The 22,266-nt window shown below is 43.0% G+C and overlaps 1 protein-coding gene and 1 long non-coding RNA gene across 2 annotated transcripts; one reads left to right on the top strand and one right to left on the bottom strand.

Annotated features, from left to right (window-relative positions):
* Nucleotides 1–5,096: 5,096 nt before the first annotated feature.
* LOC117847184 (uncharacterized) lies at nucleotides 5,097–6,762 on the top strand. Its single transcript, XR_004638554.2, has 3 exons — nucleotides 5,097–5,790; nucleotides 5,895–6,378; nucleotides 6,497–6,762. It is a non-coding gene; the product is annotated as an uncharacterized lncRNA (long non-coding RNA).
* A 762-nt stretch (nucleotides 6,763–7,524) lies between these two features.
* On the bottom strand, nucleotides 7,525–19,556 carry LOC117847183 (mediator of RNA polymerase II transcription subunit 33A). Its single transcript, XM_034728345.2, has 12 exons — nucleotides 19,168–19,556; nucleotides 18,928–19,038; nucleotides 17,201–17,542; nucleotides 16,137–16,447; nucleotides 15,965–16,056; nucleotides 15,501–15,822; nucleotides 15,208–15,403; nucleotides 14,994–15,108; nucleotides 14,670–14,828; nucleotides 10,236–10,899; nucleotides 9,106–9,315; nucleotides 7,525–8,936 (listed from the first exon to the last, which is right to left on the bottom strand). The coding sequence occupies exons 1-12, from the start codon at nucleotides 19,452–19,454 to the stop codon at nucleotides 7,846–7,848; spliced, it is 3,900 nt and encodes a 1,299-aa protein (XP_034584236.1). The 5' UTR covers nucleotides 19,455–19,556; the 3' UTR covers nucleotides 7,525–7,845.
* Between the last annotated feature and the right edge of the window lie 2,710 nt (nucleotides 19,557–22,266).

Genomic DNA, 22,266 nt, shown 5'->3' with positions numbered 1-22,266 from the left:
CGGGGTTACAGGCGAGACCGGGTGTCAGGAGAAGTAAAAGAGATAAACATAGCCAGGTAAAATACAACATGAGGGGAGGAACCAAGTCCCCAGATCACCGGCGTCCTTGCCGGCCTTTGACTTCTTCCGGCGCGTTTGCCGGAGGAGGGCGGCCGCCGTCGCGTCCCGTCGACGGTCTCCTCGGTGGCGGTCGCAGCCAGGTGCGATGATGGTGTTTCGTCGTGGCTCTTGTGTCCGTTGGGGGAGCCGGCGGATCCCGCCATCCTGCTGACGGCTCGCGGAGGGCGGACGTCGCGTCTCTGCCACCAGACGCGCGGGGCGCGAGAACGGGCGAGGCCTGCCCCGGGCGGCGCAGGCCATGAGTGCCCTATAGCGAATCAGTGGAGGTCACAGCCACTGTAGCTCACGGGCGAGGCCTGCCCCGGGCGGCGCAGGCCATGAGTGCCCTGTAGCGAATCGGTGGAGTTTGCAGCCATTGTAGCTCGTACTGTGCGGCCGCGCATTGGTACTTGTGGCGGGTTGCGTCGGGGATGCGGATATCCTTCTTCCTGACAGATCTGCGGTGCATTTATGGTGAGATCGACAGGGGGACCCACGAAATCCGCGCCCGAGGCGGATACTTGTATAGAGGGCCCGGGTTAGCCCGACCCCCTACGCCCGGAGTCGGGCGAGGCGGAAATCCGCGGCTGGGGGTCGGGCGCTCCCGACCCCAGACCCGTGGTCGGGTGAGGCGGAGCCTGGTCTTCCGGGGGTCGGGAGCACCCGACCCTAGGACAAGAGGTCGGGCAAGGCGGAGTGCGGCTCTCGCCTCTCATGTTGGGCCGACGGCAGTCCTTGTTCCCTTAGGTGGGCCTGGACCTTTACGTCTTGTTGTTTCCATGGGCTTCGAGAGGTCGTTAATATTTCCCCCCAACAGGAAGGTAGTGACGAAAAATCAAAACAAAATCAAATATTCGTCACTAAGACTAATCTAAAAACGTCATAAACTATTGCAATGCTATATTACGACAAATGTTCTTACATTTTCATGACAAATATCAAGCGTCACAGATTTATGATCATATTAGACCATCATTTTGATGATCTTTTAAAAAAATGGGTAGGTTGTGCACGGTACGTTACATGTTTATATAAAATGAGTTGCGTCTAAAATCGTTCGTTACATGGGTCCCACTATTGTACCAATGCAAAGCTAACAAAGGTTTTTATTTCTGAAAAACAAATCTAAGTTGACAAAGGTTTCTCTCCTGCACCCTCACGGATAGATGGACTTTTACCAATAAATAGGTTAAAAATTAGCTTAGCTCTAAACAAGACATGACTAATTTTAACCAACTAAAATTTAGACATCTAAAATTTAGTTATGGCTAAAATTTAGGTTTAGTTTATCCAAATAGGTCTTAGGTCTCCGTGCATGCATGGGCATATGAATTAAGGTAACATATGTACTTAAGGAAGCTTGATCTTTCTTTTTAGGTTAGGAGAAAGCGTGCTTGTTCTTTGTGCCGAAACAAACTCAGGCCAGAATTGCTGAATAGGCCAAGCACTTGTCGTCGAACGGGTTGCTGCTGCTGGCCGGTGCGTATCATCGTCATCATCTCATGCCTGCGCTGCTGTGCTGTTGGCCCAAAACTATGCTGGGTGCTGAACGGTCTGGTCAACGAACGGCCCAGGCATGAGACCCAACAGGCAACATGTGAACTTGGAGGCCCGCGCCGAATTTTTTTTATATATTTTTTATTTTAGTATTTTGAAAAAATATATGACCTAATAAAAAAATTGAAAATCTATACTATACCGCCAACAGTGGATAGCAATCTGCCAGTTGAACCGGTGGTAAGTTCCTTACTTTGAGCGGTACATTTTCAAAAAATCATAACTAATTCATATGAACTTCGATGGAGGTAAACTTTATGTAAAAATTGTAGACCTCCACAATATCTACAACTTTGTAGTCCAAAATTTTTTCATTTGGTGTCATCTTGGTGCTCAAATAATCAACACAAGTTTTATTAGATCTGAAATTGGGCAGCACATATTCAAAAAATCATAACTAATTCATATGAAATCGGATAGAGATAAATTTTATATAAACATTGTAGCACTTGATGAGATTTACAACTTTGTAGTTCAAACTATTTTCGTTTGATGCCATCTTTGTGCTAATTACTTTTACATAACAAGTGCAGGTGTAACTTTATATTTTCTAATATTAAGGAAAATATAAGGTCATCCAAATTTCAGGTCCTTCCAGGTTCGAAAATATTTGAATATATGCAAATTTCAGTGTTTGACTTGAGTTATATAAAACTATGTAAGAGATATATCAATTTGTGAAAACATATACTTTCACCGTATTAAAATCATCTTAATTTTTTATGGATAATTTATGAACAAAAGATATGTTACCATGCCAGTTTGAAGAATTTTCTCACCAAACTTAAATTTTATTACAATTATTCTATTGTAATTTTGAGATAGAAAGTTGAATTAACACTAGAAAATAATTGAATTCTTCATCTATGTTTTGAACATGTGCTATCATGGAACATATAAGCATAAATATAATTATGCAAGTTTTTATATTTAATTGGAGGAACATAAGGCATTTGAGTCACATCCGGCTCACCGGTGTTGTAAGCTTTCAGCTTGAAGTACCTGTAGTATGGAAAAATATGCTTCATCTGATCTCGACACTGAATATACATGAGGCCCCTTCGTGGTTGCCTCTTCACCATATATATTTGTCATTAGATTCGTTTTTAAAAATACTTTGATGAGTATCAAGAAAACAGAATTTATTATATGGCTATCAAGTCAGCTAAGTTAGTTTAGGAGCTTCGTGCAACACGCGTGCTGTACAATTTATTTGATCTCAATCAGTTAAACAGCTAGAGCTCATATGCAGGGTTGATGCTTTGGGCACGCGTGCTGTACAATTTATTTGATCTCAATCAGCTAAACAGCTGGAGCTCATATGCAGGGTTGAGGCTTCCCAAAGCATTAATCATGTGAATTTGGTCAAATTTGACCGTTGAAGATAATCAGATCATTTTCACTTATTGCGTTGTCTGGTGGATAATATTACACTATACTGCTGGTGTTCCTTGCTCATCATAGGTGCAAAGATACGTACACAAATTGCAATGATTTTCATTGTTTTGAGTAAATAGTTGTGAGTTGCAAAGAAATGTCAATTATTTTCATTATTTTTTAGTAAATAGTTGGGACTCACCAATTTAACTTATCGTGTTGTTATATGATTTAGATGTTTTTTCTTCTTGCATGGGACTAATTAAAATCCAATGTATTTCTTAGAACATAAAGTTTTCACCATTATATTTAAACTTTGGGATGGTTCTCAAAGCCGGACGAGTAGGGTACACTCGAAGTGATGTGGTCTGGGCCAAGGCCAAGTACTGCGGTGAGAGCATTATTTGTGGTCGGCAAGAGTGTGACATAAAGCTAGTCTCAATGCATGCCTGCTGAGTTTCATGAGGCTCTCATTTCATGAAACTCCATCATCTCTCTTCTCATAAAGATCTTGTCAAGTCAGCAAAATTGCTAATGTGGCGTAGAAATTAATACTAATGAAACTCTCTATAAAACTTCCACTGAGATTGGTCTAAGCCCATAACTGTGGGATGAGGTAAGGTGATGGACACAAGTTACCAATGAAATGTAGACATGATTTGTATGGGGAGACTGATCAGCTAAGAATTTCTCATGCGATTTGCGCGTGCTGTACAGTTTATTATTTGACCTCGATCAGCTAAACAGCTGGTTCTCACATGCAAGCAAGGGCTTTCCAGGGGGTGCACGGATCATGTGAATCTGTGCAAACTTGAAGTTTCAACATCACCAGATTGTTTTATTTTATTGCGTTATCTGGTGGATAATACTAGCTAGTACGTACTATAATAATGTACTCCTGGCGTTCCTTGCTCATAGGTGCGAAGCACGCACATAAATTTCAATAGTTTTCACTGTTTTGAATAAATAGTTGGGAGATGCGAAACAAATTTACCAATTTAACTTATCCAATTATGGCTATAACTTATAATATTTATGTAGATTTTTGCTTCTTCATGCATGGTTTAATTAACTAAAATTGAATGTCTTCTTTTTGTTTAAAACCTAATGTTTTCACCATAATTTTGGGAGGCCAATCCTAGTCCTCCAAGTCAGACAATTAGGTTACGGCTTGGATTTAGTTTGGGTTCACCAGAACTCCCTTGGTAATACGGTTGGGGCACCGGCCGGTAGACTGTGATGAGAGAAGTTGTGCTCAGCAAGAATGTGCCATAGGCGTATCAGTATAGACACTGCCCATAGAAATTATAGGTTGGGACTGCCAGTGGCTAGCTAGAGCGATGGAAAGGTTTACAGTAGTTATAATAATTACATCACCACACTTCATTTCATAAGCCATGCTTGGCATTTTACCAACTCCTACGTGTGAACCTAAACTTTTTTTAGTACTCTTGAGAAAGGAATTCACTGAACTTTCTTATTAGTTTTAACCTGATTCGCATCCAATCTACTTATATATTTGTGTGCATCCAATCTACTTATATATTTGTGTGCACTGGTAGAGAAACGAATTTTCATCCTCAACAAAAATCTCGATCATTTTTTGACCGGGTCTAAATTTCGTAACCCGTGGGGGACCCTTTAATCCCGGTTGATAACACCAACCGGGATTAAAGGTTTGTCTTTAGTCCGGGTGAAAAATCCGGAACTAAAGATGGAGGCCTTTAGTTCCGAAAGATTAATCTCAGTTGGATTTTCGAGACTTATGCCTCTCCAACCGGGACTAAAGTTCAGTTTTCCACCAGTGGTGGGGTGCCTTCTTCCTGACTTGAGAGGATCTCAAGGATGAGCTGCACATACATGAGCACGCAACTTTAGTTGGCATATATTCAGGGCCTGTTTGGCTCACTAGTGTTAAAGTTTAACACCTGTCACATCGGATTTTGAATGCTAATTAGGAGTATTAAACATAGGCTAATTATAAAACTAATTGCACAGATGGAGTGTAATTCGCGAGACGAATCTATTAAGCCTAATTAGTACATGATTTGACAATGTGGTGCTACAGTAACCATTTGCTAATGATGGATTAATTAGGCTTAATAGATTCGTCTCGCGAATTAGCATAGGGTTCTGCAATTAGTTTTATAATTAGCTCATATTTAGTTCTCCTAATTAGCATCCGAACATTCGATGTGACACTGTTAAAGTTTAACAACTGGTATCCAAACACCCCCTCAGAGATCTTGTAAGATCGTATCAATTGAAGTCAAAGGTGCAAAAGATAAATAACTTGTGCTGCATACATGGTTTATATTTTAAGGTTATCCTGCCAGTGCTTCTCAGTTCTCACATGGTCACTTGTCCAACTCCAAGGCAGCAAGCTCTGCATGACCCATTGGGAGCGCGTGTGTATATAAAGGGTGGATGGTGAGTCCTTATACCATCATCTGCCCAAAGTACAGTACAGCAGCTCGATCCGCGATCTCTCCCCCTCTATACACACAATCAATGGCAAGACTCACTGCGAGCTTAGTCTGGGTAGCCGTGCTTGTTGTCCTCGGCGTCGGGGTTACGCCAGGAAAGGGGGACATTTTTGATGATTTCTTTGGAAGAACAGATGGGAGTCCGCTTGCTGATTTTCTACGTACCTTTCCCAAATGGAGAATAATCAGCAAGCAGGACCCTAACCTTAGTCTGGCCGCCCTCAATGGCACCGTTGTCCTCGCCAAAACCGAGTTCGACGACATGTCACAGGCAAAGCTCGCAGATTGAATATGGATCCCCTTTCGGGTTTATCAACTACCAACCATTGATGCCTTTGAGTTGTTTTTAACTGTCAATATTTCATGTACATGTAGGTGTGGATTCAGGACAGCATTTCCATCGGGAAATTGGCCGCCGATGACGGATGCCGCAAGCCTTTTGCGCTGGTGAACGTCAAGTTCAACTTTCCCATGTTTTCGGCAGAGGCCATTGTGCCGTCGACCGATGGTTCTCTCCCCGTAAGTATATAATAGCTTCTAACATAGGTTGAAGTGTTAAACATCTATCGTTTGCTGCTTGTCCTCACTGAAAAATGAAACACAACCTGGTGAAACTTGCTCCATACAAACCCTCCGAATGCATTCCGCTGTCGATGCTGTGGACTAAAGCCGACCCAACCAGCGACTTCTCCGCAATAAGGATGTTCAAAGATGAGTCGAAGGGCTTCAACGGCCTGGGCGGAAATGGAAATGAGGGGACAGTCATTGGGGTCCTACCTACAGATGGAGCCAACCCTAACGTCCAATGGAAGATAGTTGGCTTCTTCTCCCGTCCCTGATGGATTATATTCATGTAGGAGTAAGTGCATATAGGAAATATCTTATCAACTCTAAAACTCGCATCATGTATGTGCATGAATCTAGAGCTGTGACCTGTGATCGATTTTTACTCATTTCAAAACTTATTCCTATTGCAGGACTGATGGAAGCTAATAAGGCCTCAGTGTGGATTGCTTGTGTCAAAAGGAACCCGCTGTTGCATTGTGTTTGTCGAAGATTATTATTTTGCGATAATGTGGTTGCTGAAGAAAAAAGTCTCGTTGTCTCCTGTAATCTTTCCTTTTTCAAATTTTCATGTCTCCTTACACGCGCGCGTTCTTTTCCCCAATAAACACGCCCATGGACTGGACTGTATTCCCCAGATTGTTGAAGCTTATTAGAATTTCAAGATGCATGCTGATTATTTTGGATCTATAACCTTGTTTTATACAACTTTCATATATATGTCGATGCTTCTGGTCCTTTACGGAAAAAAAAATGATAGAAATGAGAGAGTGCTCCCGACATGATTCCACTCTTGCTAGATTAATTACAGGTTCTCTACGCTCTCTATTTCAATCCATACACAGATACAATGGGTCTATCAGAGTAAGTGAAAGCTACACACTAGCAAACTGAGCGTAGCTCAACTTACCGTTTCTTGTAGTGAAACCTACTCACCAGAGTTCAAGTCCTCAACTTCTCACTGGTGCTCGTATTTTCCTAAATTTATTTTAAGATTTTATTTTGCGGTATTCTTTTAGTGGTTGACAGCAAGGCATCAATGCCAATCTCGAGGATTTGCTGACTCAATGTTTTGAATGTGCTCGTTGGGATAGGGTTACGTGCGTGTGTTCGTAAGGACGAGTATGCATTTGTGTATGTGAGCGTTTGTGTGTACTATGTGATTCACAAAAGAAAAATGTAAGGTACATCAAACCACAAAAGTTTCATATCCCAATAGACAGCCCTGTTGGAATGAGTTGGTGAACACCATATACTCAGCAAGTGCAGGTGTAAAATTGTTAATATTTTTTCCTTTTAGGAGAAAAATGATTTCACAGCTATTGACTCACATTCTTTTTTTTTCAAAAAAAAGAAAGAAAAACGAGCAGCAATGGCAGAAGATATTTTCTAACACAGAAGTGTTCTCATTGTTCCATACATTTTATGCACCCGATATAAATGACTGCCATAATAAGAACTTCATAAATGACATGTTTGTTAATTACCAACGGAAGTGTATACAACTATATAAAACTAACTGCTGGGGCGTGACATGTTTGTTAATTACCAACGGAAGTGTATACAACTATATAAAACTAACTGCTGGGGCGTCCTCTTTAGCGTACCCTTAGCTGATCGACAATACGAACAACATGCAAGCTCCAGTTAAACTGTACTGTCCATTTTTCTGATGGACTGAATTTCAGATTAGTAACATGTTATGTGTGTATGGACTAAGGTGGTGTCATGAAAACTGTACTAAAAATTCAGCATCAGCGTGTCACATAAGCGATTCAACCACCGAAGTCACAGTCTTACTTCCCCCTCGCTCAAGCAAAGCGAGGGCGAGATCACCCTTTTGCCATTTCCTCCGAAGCCCAGAAGCCAATTTCTGTAGTGTCTCCAGCTTCACTTCGAGAATCCATGCTGGCACAAAGTCAACCAGCAACCCGACGAAACAGAGAACATAGGACCTCCAAGTGGTCTCACCGCAGCCCAGCACTATGTTACCCTCCATTACCTTGACCATGAACTCCAAGTGCCTATCCACAATCCGCTGCCTTTTTGACGTGTAAATTGAAGTGTATGCTGGCGAGGTTTCTCCCACTCCCCAGATGCTGGCACCAGACCAGATGAGAACGTATGCTAGTGCGTATCCTTCAAATAAGCTGCATACGTGACCAGCAGAACCAAGCTTATCTTCTCCCGCTGAAAGAAGCAGAGTGGGGAGAATATGCTCATACAGGAGACGGATCAAAGTCACCCCACCAGCATGACAAAGCATAGTTGCTGCAAGTGATGACATCTGCTCTACCAAGGATGAGGAAACTGAGAGTGGCATGCAGTCTGATCTCAAATGAGCATGTCTTTCAGAAATACAATCATTCGCTAGTGCACGGGCTCTCTCAATGACCAACTTCAAAATCTCTTCACAAACAAAATTGTTGTCTGGAAATAACCGGCAAGATCTTATGTAAAGAAATCCTGGCGCTATAACAAGTTGAGTTCTTTCATCAAGAGTCCTCCCCAGCAAATTAGTAACTCCTCTGTTTTCTACGTAGCAGGAACGCCCATCAATCAAAGGCCCAAGGAAAGATGTGAAGCAACTCCTGATCAGTTGAGCTACCGCGGTATTATCTCGAGTGAAGGGGGACTGGGAACATGTCAGGATTATAAAATCGTGCCAATGCCGTACTTTCTGGGACCACAATGCACCTATAATTTGCATGCTAGGCCATGAACTAGATGTTGCACAAGTTTCAATTCCTTGGCTAATGATTCCATGGAGGTGATTAAATTTCTCCATCTTAACTGTTATCGATAAACTGATTAGGGCTGCTATAGGCAATGGCAGCATTGGCATCACTGAACCTGTAGAGGGATTAAATGACCATTTGAGAGTGAGGTTCATGATCTCAGAATCCAAAATGTCATTCATCTTATTATTCAAAATCAGAGACATGTGCGATTAACACAAATAAAGATAGTGATGGTGTATGCAACAGAAATTAATGATTTGCAGAAACAGACAGTGACATACGTGGTTGAGAAGAGATGTTGATATTAACACCAGCAGATGCAAGAACTTCATTTATCTCAGATTCAACTACTGGAAGTGTTGCAGCTGGACTTGGCCAGTCTGTTCCATTCAACATAACCGGCTTCCATATGCCACGAGTAATTTCCGCTGAAAAGTAGCTGACAATAGCAGCAAGTGAAGCAGGCAGGAAATCTGCAAGATCTCTTAGACCTGCAATCAAGTATGATGGTAAATGCTGATAACCGTGCAAGGACAGTTGAAAAGCCAAACTGAAAAAGGAATGATTGTTTACTATGGTACAATTAGTAAACCTCTTACCTACAAACATATAATGGTCAAGATACATAAGCAACTTTGAAATTCAAGCAGTATTCTAAGAAGGAAAGTGGATTTTATGGGCTAGCTGCCCACCTTATGACGTGGCACACTCTGAGCCATCGGATCGGCACTGGAGGGCTGAGATGAGCGACGTCACCTGTGGGCTGAGGTGACGTGGCTCAACCTCAGCCCTCCGGTGCCGATCTGATGGCTGAGAGTGTGGGTGGGCAGTTGCCCCTATGTTCACAAAGTATTTAACCTTCTAAGAAGTGGTGATGATGCTGGCTAAGGCTTGGTGCTGGGTGTCACTCAGCTGCCACACTTATTCTAAGCAAGGGGTTCTGCCCACAAGCTTGAAGCAAGCAGGCAAGGCAGTGCGTTAAGCAAGCAGGCAAGATCCTGCAACCATGACCACTGCTGGAGGAGCGAGAACTGTTGGAGGGGCAACCATGACCTTCAGCACCTTCCACGATTTAACTCAACCTTACTAGCAGAGCTGACATGCTTCATGCTAACTATATAGCAAGTGGTTACATAAGGTGAGTGGCACTTCTTAGAAACAGATTTCACCATTGAAATTATGTGCTAGACCTAAAAATTGCAAATGTACCTTCAAATGTTCCCCTTTTTTTTGTTCTTTTGTAACAATTTGGTCTTATCTTCCAAAGTGGTAAATAATTGAAATAGTAGAGAGAATTGTATGAAATTTTAATTCTATGATTGGGGGAAATTAAAAAGTGTCCAGATCGCAAGGAACATTTAGTTTGTTGAGCAATACTAGGACAAATGGAAGTACTAGTCAGAGGTATAACCTGTAACCAAATCACGGGATGAAAGCCTCCCATGAGCGCATGCAGTTAATACAGCCTCAAGCACAAAAGGGACTGCTTCCAGAACTTCCCATGCCGGAACAGTTGGCCACTGGCACTCATCTTCCTGTACCCCTGGAAGTGGACTACTCATACTGGAATTTGATGTTGACTGAGGATTTACAGACAGGACGCCACCTTTTGAAATTTTACGGCATATAATTTTCAGTATAATGTTCGCCACTTGGAGGACATTTGTCCTGTTGTAAGCACTAGAAAGAGTAGAGGCTATGCAAGCCTGGTTCTGGAGGTACCATGCCCTTAGCTTTGGAAATGAGTCGATATATACTGGCTTTTGCAACGATGGATCTAATTGAAATATGCTTGACTTACTAACATTAGATAGATTTTTCAAAGCAGAACGACTATTACGTAATAATAAGAGAAAATCTAAACGGGGCTCTGACCAAACAGAGACTCCACGTCTTGATAAAGCATTCTCAATAGGGGGTCTATGAAATTTCCACAAGCGAAGCAGGGAAAGGAAAGCACATGAGAATACTGAGTACACAGAAGCCTCTTCAAAATTACAACTCCTATGACCAGATGCAGGTAAGGATCCAAAAATCTCACAGAGAGGCATTAACATGGCTGCTACTTCTGGCACCTGCAAAATGTCATGTCACAAGGATGGTATCATAAACCGACAATAGGTTCATACAGCATACTTGTCACCCAATAATGTAAATCATTTACCATTCAGAAGAAGGAAATTTTCTTTATCCGTGTAAATGTGGTGAGGAAATCCAATGAGGAAACAAGCACTAAAACTGTGAGAATATACTAAAAACTTCCCAAAAGTAGAGTTGCAAGGCATGCAAACACCATTTTCACATTAGAAAATATGCACGATGCACTATGGATCTGACAAAGTTCTATCAATACTTATTTTATATAACACCCATGCCTGACTGGATCGTCCATTTAGGTCGATATGGATAGTTATTATCACATATTACCTCCTAGGAGGTAATAGGAGAAAAATATATTTATATAATTTTTAATTTTGAAGAATAGGGAAATAGGCAAAATATCTTCAATTAGATCTAACATCATGCAATGTGATGTACATGATCCTCTTCCATACTTCACATAACATTATGTGACATGGTGCATATCACGTGGGATTTTGTAAGGTGTTTTTAAATCTGAAATTAGAGTGACATGGTGATGGTTTTTTCTGTAACGTGAGTTTTCTACATGACATGTCCAACTTTGCTGGAAAAAAAAAACGTGTCAAGCAGGTTGCAACAGTAAATCAACAAAGAAAGGTTACAAGAGTTTGCACAGATATCTATTTGTTCCTATTTATAGGAGATGGCTGATCCAGTCTTTCCTTCCGTCCATGGATGTCAGGGATCCTGTTATGCATCCCGGACCACCAGCTGCGCGAACAGAGTTGGCTATGCCAAGAACAAGCTGTTGTGGACAACTTCTTTGGCAAGAAGTTCCACCACAGGCACAAGGGTCCAGGCTCCTCCAGGAGATACTAGCTAGTTATTTTAGATTCAGATTAGAGATAGAGTTGCAGTTAGTTGGGATTTGTTTGGCCGGCTCATTATATAAGAGTCCTGGCGCATTAGATTGTAATCAAGCAGAAAGATAAGCCTAAAGCTCAGCCTCCTAGGGAGGGCGAGCAGGTCCTTATCAATCTGCTATCATGTTCATCAGCCAATAATATAGCCATATCAACTCTGGTATCAGACGGGACCATTCTCGGTTTTCTGCCTGCTGCCAATCGCTGCTCCACCTCGCCCCAATTTCCCCTGCGCGCCGCTAAACCCATCGCTCCCCTGCCGCCATGGGCGACAACAACAACTTCATCACCGAGGACAAGTTCCAGGAGGCAATCGACAAGATGATCGCCAAGATGAATGACATCGGGAAGAAGATCAACGCAGAGGTGGCGTCCATCCATCAGGAACAGGGCCGCCTGCAGTCCTCCATCAACAATGTCCAGACGCAGGTTCTGGAGCGGAAGGGCGCATTCTCCTCCGACGGATCATCTAGCTCCGGTTCCGAGGGCCCTGCCGCTGTCCACAAGCTCAGATTTCCCAAGTATGACGGTGCTGAAGATCCGCTGGGTTGGCTGCACAAGGTGGAGCAATTCTTCTGCTCCCAGGGCACTCCAGAGGATCGAAAGGTCTGGACAGCGTCCTTCTACATGGAGGGGGCTGCGCAGCAGTGGTATTACTGGCTCGAGAAGAACAGCGGTGGCACTCCAACATGGGACAAATTCGTTGAGGGCGTCAACAAGCATTTCGGGCCTCCAGCCCGCAGCAACCCTCTCGGCGAATTCACTCACCTCCGGCGCACAGGTTCAGTGGATGAATATTAGGATCAATTCCTCAAGTTGCTCGCCAGATGCGACAGACTCACGGAACCGCCGCAAATTGACATATTCACGGCAGGGCTCGGCAATCCCATGCGCACCGATGTGGAGATGCAGAAGCCGGAGTCGTTCAAGGACGCCATGGCCCTGGCGCGGGTTTACGAGCGACGCCTCGCCATCGACGACGAGAGCTCCTGCGCCTTGGTCCCGGCCCACACTCCGTCGCGTGCAGCGGGACGCTTCATGTCGTCATCACCCAGGACGCCACCTGCCGTGTCCTAAAGTACCGGCGCATTGCCAGTGACGCCGGGCGCACCTGTCAAAGCGCTGCCCCGCGACGCTCGGTTCATGCACCTATCGCCCGAGGAGATGGCGCAGCATAGAGTGAAGGGGAGATGCTTCAATTGCCCGAAAAATTCACCCTAGGCCATCATAAGGAGTGCTCCATGAAGGGCATCTACTTCCTGGAGATAGATGGCGACGCTGCTGAAGAAGATGCCGATGAGGAGCCATAGATTTCCCTCCTTACCATGTCCGGCATCAAGTCCGGCGGGACCATCCAGCTGAACACTACCATCGCAGATGCCACAATGCCCGCCTTGGTTGATTCCGGGTCTACACATTGCTTCATGGCGACAGCAACGACGGCCTGCCTGGGGCTGACTCCACCCCAACCGGGCATGACAGTAGGCGTGGCGAACGGCGAGCGCGTTCCCACCTCCGGCATATGCCCTGCGACACCTATCCGGATCGGCGACGAATTATTCGCGGTGGACATCTACATCATCCCATTGCAAGGCTATGAGCTCATCCTCGGTTGTCAATGACTCCGTACCCTCGGGCCAATTATCTAGGATTTCACCACCAACTCCATGTCCTTCTGGCGCACAGATCATCGTGTCAAGTGGTATGGTGTCGGGGCAATGCCAAACGCAGAATTGTCCCTATTGGCCACCAGGGACCTGTTGTCCCTACTCCTTGCAGAATTCAGCGACATCTTTGCAGCACCTACCGAGCTTCCACCACAACGATCGTTCGACCACCGCATTCACTTGCTTCTCGAGATGCCGCCGATTGTGGTCTGCCCATACCAATACCCACAGCTGCTCAAGGATGAGATCGAGCGCCAGTGCACAAAGATGCTCAACCTGGGGATCATCAGGGCCAGCACATCGGCGTTCTCTTCACCCGTGCTGCTCGTCCGCAAGAAGGACGGCTCCTGGAGATTCTGCGTCGACTACCAGGCTCTCAATGTGAAGACGGTTCGTGATGTCTTCCCCATCCCAATAGTGGATGAGCTTCTAGATGAACTCAAGGGCGCCAAGTATTTCACCAAGCTAGACCTCCGGAGTGGCTATCACCAGGTGCGCATGCATCCTGATGACGTTGCCAAGATGGCGTTTCAGACACACCATGGTCACTTCTAGTTCCTCACAAATGCGCCCTCGACATTCCAAGCGCTGATGAACGAGGTCATGCGCCCCTTCTTGCGTCGTTCTGTACTTGTCTTTTTTGATGATATACTAATCTACAGCAAGACATGGTCGGAGCACCTCCACCATCTTCGTGCCGTCCTCATGGTCCTGCGCAGCAACAACCTCTTCCTCAAGCAATCTAAATGCGTTTTCGGGGAGGAACAAGAGTCCTATTTGGGTCATGTGATCAGCGCAGCCGGCGTGGCCATGGACAGGGCCCAAAATAATGCTAACGATATTAACTGCATGCATGCATGACCAGTAAGTTGGGGAGAAGTGAGTTATTACTGATTTTTCATTTTCTAATTGATTTTTTCTCTTTATATCCAAAAGTCCAGATTTGAATCAAATCTTACCTCCTTAGAGGTAAGAGGTGTACGTAGCATGGACCATATATGGAACACATGATTTGTTCAAAAAAAGCACTTAATTATACTCTCAATAAATGAGGATAATTCTAGCTTATTCTTGGTTTCATCTGAAACTTTATCAGCATCCTGTGTTGTACATGCCTAAGGCAAAAGGAATAGAGCTGAACAAGATTTCTATCCAAGCTACATTGTTTCTTACCAGGCCATACATTGAGAGAATATGAACAGCATCAACAGAAGAAATTCCTAATATGAGAGCATGCAGCATAGGCATGTGCTGTAAATATCGCTCATCTGATCTGGAATCCAAAGGGAGGAATGTCGATAACAACTTAAGCACCATTTGAACAACATGTTCCTAAGCAGCAAAAAGATTTGCAAGCAAAAATGTTAGATAGGCAATGAAAGTAACTCATACAGCACGATTAAGATAATCTGTAGAAGACCCTAGAAAAGATAGAAACAGTTGTAACTGACATTCTTTCACATTGCTGCAATATAGTTCTTTTAAACTGAACAATACCTGAATGTTCCAACCACGAAGAAGTGATGCCCCACACAAAACCTTTGAAGCCACCAACTTCTCCTCCTCTGACCCACTTAGTGCAAAAGAGTATAATTTCTCCAACTCTGCTACACTATAAAAACAAAATAAAAAACACCATTAAATCAAGCTTGTGAACATACATAAAGCCTAAAAAGAGCACTTAAATTAGTCCTGTCACATGATTTATCACCTCGAAGCAGGTGTAACCATAAGTGCATCCTTGAGTTCCATGAGTGGAGACCCTTCTATTAAAGATGACCATGGAGATTCCTGGGCTTGAGAGGATTCTTCAAGTGCAACCACGTAGCCAGGCCAGAAATAAGCAGATGTATCAACTAAGTTCCTGGCTATACAGGCTTCCACAATAAGGTGTATCATATTTCCTACTGCAATTTTGAAGCATAACTATGAGAGAAAGTCGTTGAGAAAAAGAACATAAGCAAAGATACTAAATATATGTTAAAGAGATCAGTCAAAAGTAACCTGTTTTAATAGAGGAACTATCTTTGGAATAACTGTACATGTTCTCATTCCCACTTTTCAGATTAGATAGAACAACTGCTGCTTTCCTAGCAGCACTATTTGCCAAATGCATAGCAGCTGGAGGAGGTGAAAGAAGACCAGAAAATTGCACCAGAATCTGAAGTGAAGACACTAGTTCTCCTTTTATAGCAGCTACCATTCCACCATCCAATTTGTCCACCTCTTCGTTCACAATAGTTGCAATTGACAAGGGGATGATAGCTAACAGCATGCACAATCGTGAATAAAGATGAGGAAATGGTCCTTCCAAAGCAGCTGGGCCCTAGTAAACATATTTTTAGCAAATAATAAATATTAATACTATGTGTAGATATTAAATGTAAAATGATAACAAAAGTAAATTATTTTCATATTTTTTTTAAAAAAAAGTAGTACACAGAGATTTCTGGTTGAAGTCATCTCACTTGTTGTACCAGCCGCAAAGCAGATATCCATAAAGCTTGAAAGGTCTCTTGCCAGGTTGCCCGATTTAACACTTTAAATGTCTTGGAGAGTTCTGCCAACCAATGGTTTCATGTTTAAAAATGTTGTACAACAATTGAAAAGGCAAAATAGCAGCTATATGCAATTATGCACCTGTCAAAAATTCAACTGATGATATGGCATGAAGATGTCTCCCATCCATTGCATTCTCCATAAACATGTCAAAAGGAACCCAACAGGATCCCTTTCCAGCTCCAAAAATATTGAATGCGGATGAACTGCAAGGTTGTGTGCTAACAAGAACTCCCAATAGCCTACTCCTGTCTAATTGATATCCAGTGCTTATAACATTCTGTATATTCATAGTCAAGCTATCTAGCAGAATGTATACAGGTAAAACATTCTTTGATTTAAGGGCGCCAAGTAGTTGAAGTTTCCGGAGTAGATAATTGAAATTCTCCGGTCTATCCTAGCATATCCAAAAAGGAACGTAAGTGTCATCAGTTTAACAAACATAATGCATGGAACGTTTGAATAATAGTTAGGTGCTATGGAAAAATTTGTTCCACAATTAAAACCCCTACATGAATATGAATATTTCTTTAAACCTGCTGAATAGCAAAGAATAAACCTTTACCAAAATTCTCCGGAACTATGCATGCACACTTAAATTCTAAAAATAAAATCATAAAGTTGAAGTTTTCATCACAACAAACCAGAAATTTAGGAAGTTTTGCATATGGGAAATAAACAAGCATAAACAAATGACACCAGAAGCTGAATATTAACTCATTTGAAAGTGCCCAAGCTGATGAGTAGCTTGAATTAACTTCCTGTATGTTCTCCCTATCGAAAAGATTACCACCTGAACTTTTGTCAAAACTCTTTCTCAATCTCACCTGCCCTGGGTGCCCACATCTGGGATAAAACCCAGATAGTGGCCAGCACACTCTAGCACATGCCACCAATACCTCACAGTATCTCACATGTTGTCCTAATATCATCTGATATCATGATAAGATATCAATTTTCATTAACATCCCCAAACCCAAGTTTGTTAAGTGACAAATATTTATTTAAAAAACAAACAAATTGTACTGATGTGGATCAATCAAACCTTGTTTTTCAGGGACAAGATAGCTGAGGAAATAATAACTTGTAATAATCAAGATTTGCAAGGCAGAAAAAAGTAATATTACGAAGATGAAACAATGTACGTGTTAAGATAGACAAGCCGAAGAAAGACTTGGGCAATTTTGTTTGCAGTGGCCTTCTCAACAACTTCAATAGACATAAGTATATTCTTTCTCCTTAGATGTTCACGGTGCTCACTTCCCCTGTTAAGTAGTATTCCCTTGCCATCAAAATCCATATTTTTTGTATATATATTATCATGTTCATGAGAAGAGATATTGAGCAACCCATAATCATCCAAGATGCAATCAATCAGCATTTCAACAAGACCTAACACAAAAAGAATAACGGCATGTCCAAAATCCAAATGTTGAAAGCCGTATCTATGTGCAAGCTGCATAGCATCATCGATAGATTTGGCTAATCTGCATAGTAAATGCAAATATAAAGTTAGCACCATATGAGAGAATTACAAGTTGTTATCTGAAAAACTTGAATAAAATTATTCCAAAAAATTTTTTATTACCTAGAATGAATGTGCTTCTAGAACAGTACATAGGCCAGTTCAAATGCCAAACAGTTCGTACAACCAGTACAAAGTACATTGTGGATGTATTTAACAATTTGTCAAAACAATAATAAAGGTTTATCTAAAGTTAACCAAAATTATTGGCAATATTTTCTCAAGTGTGTGATAGACATTGGCTGGATAAAGGCTTCAAAAGTTCATGCTTGTGAGCATGATTTTTATGGTAAGTTTACATGTGCTATGTGGAAAATCTACCTATGTTGGAAGGACCTACAGTCCATAACTCCATAGGTAGTATCTTTCCTAAAAATAGGCTATTGAGCAACAGGCTCCAGCGCCACGGTATGCGGCATATGGTACCCTTAGTGTTTGCACACAGTTCAATTAGACGCTTCAATCATTTGGGTGCAGGTACGAGCAGTTTTGCAGTTGCCTGTCAAACTGTGCTGTGCTGTGAAATTTTAACAACTACTCCATCCATTTGAAATTACTAGGCGTATTCCGTTTCATTAGGACAAAGTTTTGACCAATAGTTACTGTATTAATGTCTTTCATGTGATGCAAAATCATAATAATATGTCAGTGTTTGTTAATGCAAATCTAAAACGATCAATTTTGTGTCCTAAAAAATTATGTATTGATGGAGTAATTGTCGATCAAAGCCTTGTCCTAACCAAACAAAATACGCCATGTAGGCTTGTAATTTCAAGATGAGGGACTAGCTAAGAATAAATTTCGCATAACTACACGTGATTGACCAGACTAAGTGCTTTATCAGAAAGCTACAGATTAATTGAATAATTTATAATAGGAGATAGTTTGGTCAATTCAATTGTAGTTTTTCAAATTTACTCAGTGGCATATACATCCAAAAGTAAGGGGGGATGCTTTTGAAATGCCACCTCAATGTGAAGGGAGCCTTAGTCGCACTTTGAAGTCTTTAAACCACAGCAAACGGAAGAAATCATGTGCCCTTTTCCTTTCAAGACCAAGACCGAGAGTTTACAATCGTTTTCAGCCTATCTAGTCTACAATTCCACATACACCTATTAGTCGTCGAGACAACCCCCTAGCACCCAGAGGCTGACCCACCCACAGGAAAAGGATCTTCAACATGAGCAAGTAGAGCATGGATTTTAAACCGAATCAACCAAGCAGTTTGTCCATTTCCAAAGTGTTCAAGTTGTCATGAATCCACAGACCACAGAGTATAGCAAACCGAAGTTAAATGAAGGTGTATCATAGCAGGTGGATGGTGAAGCAGGAGCAAACCGTGCTTACATAGACTTCCTCTCAGTGCATTCGGGGTAAACCGGCGCGACGGCGTACCGGCCAAGAAGCTCGAGGTAGAGCCTGTACGCCTCCGGCTGCTCCCGCCGGTTCGGCACCACCCTGCACAGCAATAGCACGCAAACCAGCACAACATACGGCAACTTAGCATCTGAAAGTGAACTATAACGAAAAACAAATTGAGCAACGGAAACGGGAAAAGGGGAAGCGAGGATCGAATCGCTCGGGTACCTCGGGGTGAGCAGGGCGAGGGTGTGGAGCGGGTGTACAAGGCGGGACGACATGGCCTGGTCCAGCAGCTTCCACATGGCGCCCGTGTTGTGGGCGAAGCACAGGTTCGCCACCAGTGCCTCCGCGAGAGCGAGGCCGCAGGAAGCGGAGGCGGAGGCGGAGGCGGCGGCCTCGCGGGCGCAGCGCGAGGCCTCTGCGGCCTGGAGGAGCGGCGGGTCACCGCGTGCCGCGGAGGCCTTCACCGCAGCCATCACCCGCCTCTCCAGGTCGGCGGCGTCGGCCGCCATGTGCCCGCCGGCGTGGGAGATGGGAACTGGTTTTTGTTTTGGGGAGCTTTTTTGCTCTGCTGTCTGCTGGGTTTGGGGGTGGTGGCCTGGTCGGAGATGGAAAGGAAAGAAGCGAGGTGCTGCCGTGCTGGTGCCGCTTTAATGCGCGCCCGTAAGCGAGATAGAAATGGAATTGAATGAGTTCATATTTGTAAAAAGATTTACATAAGTACTTTTCTATTTACAAACACAAGAGAGAGTTGAAAAGTCACCTACATAGACAACCTTTTTCTCTTTTTTTCCTATGCAAATGAAATGACTACTATCACTCGTTTCAAAAAGAAATGACTACTATCACAAAACACTCACTTTAAAGACACATGCATATACTCGGGGCGTGATTGGTTCTGGTTCGTTCCCCAATGCAGGATGGCCGGGCAGCGCAGGGCCGAAGCAACGAAGCTGAGCGGAAATTCTACCCGCGGGTATGGTACCCGTGGGTTTTGTACCTGATGGACACGACGGGTGAGGGTATGGGTATGAATTCTTGTCCGCGGGTATCTATCGGGTACCCGAAATACAAGTATCGTGATCTCGTGAACTCACGTCTTTGTAATGTTTATGTCTCATTTTTCATGGGATTGTGTGAAGAGTAAAGTGCATGGCCGGTCCTTAAAACTTATCCGGTTATGTTACTTAGGTCCTCGTACTCTCAAAATGCATATCTGGCTCCCTAAACTTGAGCTTAGGTGTTATTTAGGTCCATATACTTTCAGATGCAAATCGAGCCCCTAAACTTGACTTTGGGTGTCATCTAGGTCCATATACTCTCTAAATCATTATCATCTCAATTAAATTGATAAAACTTCTTTTTACGTAGAGATAATTTAATTATAATCAAACAAAGTAATTTCCACTCAACGTGTGTGGAGAATATTGATGTAATGAATCCAGAAAGATTGATGATCTTTTAATTTGGAGGCAATATCTTAATTAGCTAGGTGCATATGACAATGTGCTCTATTATTCTCGTAAGATTGTTCAAATTTGAATAACTCGTAGTTGCACTTACTAAATTAAAATTAGGTGTTTATAAGATAAAAAAAACTGGACAAATATTAGGAGAAGCTGAAGGGGCAATAAAACAAGTGCCAATGAAAGTAATGGCTTGCTTGAAAGTATAAAATTTGATCTTATCATGTTCTATTAGTGGGATGACACTACATTTCAAGAGTTTAGGGGAACTATATGACACCCGAAGCCAAATTTAGAGAGTGAGATGCATTTTGAGAGTATAGGAACCTAAATGACACCCAAACCTAGTTTAGGAGCCAGATATGCATTTTGAGAGTACGTGGATCTAAGTGACACGGCCAGACAAGTTTAAGGACCGGCCATGCATTTTACTCTTGTGTGAACTACTATAAGAATTAATATGTGAGATTGTATGAATTTGAAATGTGAGAGTGAGATTTTACTTTATAGTACCATTAATTGTTGCAGGAAATATGAAAGTACTTAACTGGTAATTGAATGCAATTGTTTTCATATAAGTATAAGGTAGATCATGAAGTGAAGACAACACAATAGAAAACAAAGTGTTTAGTCCTCCTATTTTTACTATCTACATTAACTTTGTGTGGGTGGTATAATCAAATTATACTTGTTTTTATAGTTAGGATGATATATATTTTGTGCTATCATGACTAGACCCGATAGGTACCGATGAGTACGGGCACAGGTACGAAGTCTTACCCGCTAGGCTTCGAGGATACGTGTATACTTGAGGTTTTGGGTATTCTTGTGGGCAGGTATTTGCTCTACCCGTACCTTGCTGGACCCGTTGCCATCCCGCCTGAGCCTGTGCAGATGGTCATGTTTGGCTGTTTTACCTGTTGGTCCGGTACGAGAAGAGCTCTTGTTTGGATGCATGCAAGTACCAAGGTTCTAGGTGACTAACACACGGACCTTTCACTACCGGAAACAGTTATTTTGCAGAGTGCCCCAGGCACTCGGCGAAGGCCCCATTACACTCGGCAAAAGGTTTGCCGAGTGTAACACTCGGCGAAGTCTACTTGGCAAAGTTTTCCTCGGCAAACAGGCTGTTTGCCGAGTGTCGATCGTCGGGCACTCGGCAAACCTTTTGCCGAGTGCCAAAATACACTCGGCAAAATTAAACACTCGGCACAAAGACATTAACGGTCTGTCACGGCAACGGAGGCTTTGCCGAGTGTCTGACGGCTGACACTCGGCGAAGACGTAAGGTTTGCCGAGTGTATTCTTAAAGGACACTCGGCGAAGTCTACTCGTTTGCCGAGTGTATTTTGGCCAAACACTCGGCGAAAATCCATGGATCGCCGAGTGCCTGCCCCGTGGCACTCGGCGAAGAAGCCCCACGCGCCATTTTTATTTTATTATTTGCCGAGTGCATTTTTTGCCAGACACTCGAAAAATTGTATAATTTCACCGAGTGCCACGGGCAGGCACTCGGCGAAGAAGCCCGACCCGCTATTTTTTATGACCCCTTTGCCGAGTGCTTTTTTGCGAAACACTCGGCAAAATGACACTGTTTGCCAAGTGCCTACCCTGTGGCACTCAGCAAACAAGCCCTCCCGCCAAAATTTATGACCCCTTTGCCGAGTGTTTGGCGAATACACTCGGCAAAGCCGTCTACCAGTACAAGAAATGGCCACTCGGTAAAGTGTCCTTCCACCTACTACAAAACAGAATTGTTAGGTATAAAGGACCCCTCTCAAAAAACAACCACAGAACCACAGAAGCACAGTCATATTAATTGCACCACAGGCATATAAATTACACCATAGGATTCACA

Source organism: Setaria viridis, chromosome 3, assembly GCF_005286985.2.
Source record: "Setaria viridis chromosome 3, Setaria_viridis_v4.0, whole genome shotgun sequence".
NCBI lineage: Eukaryota > Viridiplantae > Streptophyta > Magnoliopsida > Poales > Poaceae > Setaria > Setaria viridis.
The sequence above is the reverse complement of the archived record's forward strand: the minus strand, read 5'-3'. Positions and strand labels throughout refer to the sequence as shown.

What these genes read in the sequence shown, in the direction of transcription:
- LOC117847183 (XM_034728345.2), bottom strand. Translation starts at nt 19,454, where the DNA reads ATGGCGGCCGACGCCGCCGACCTGGAGAGGCGGGTGATGGCTGCGGTG. An exon ending in CTCGCCCTGCTCACCCCGAG is followed by an intron (nt 19,039 to 19,167) that starts GTACCCGAGCGA and finishes ATTGCTGTGCAG; the next exon opens with GGTGGTGCCGAACCGGCGGG. An exon ending in CGGCTTGTCTATCTTAACAC is followed by an intron (nt 16,448 to 17,200) that starts GTACATTGTTTC and finishes ATGCTAGGATAG; the next exon opens with ACCGGAGAATTTCAATTATC.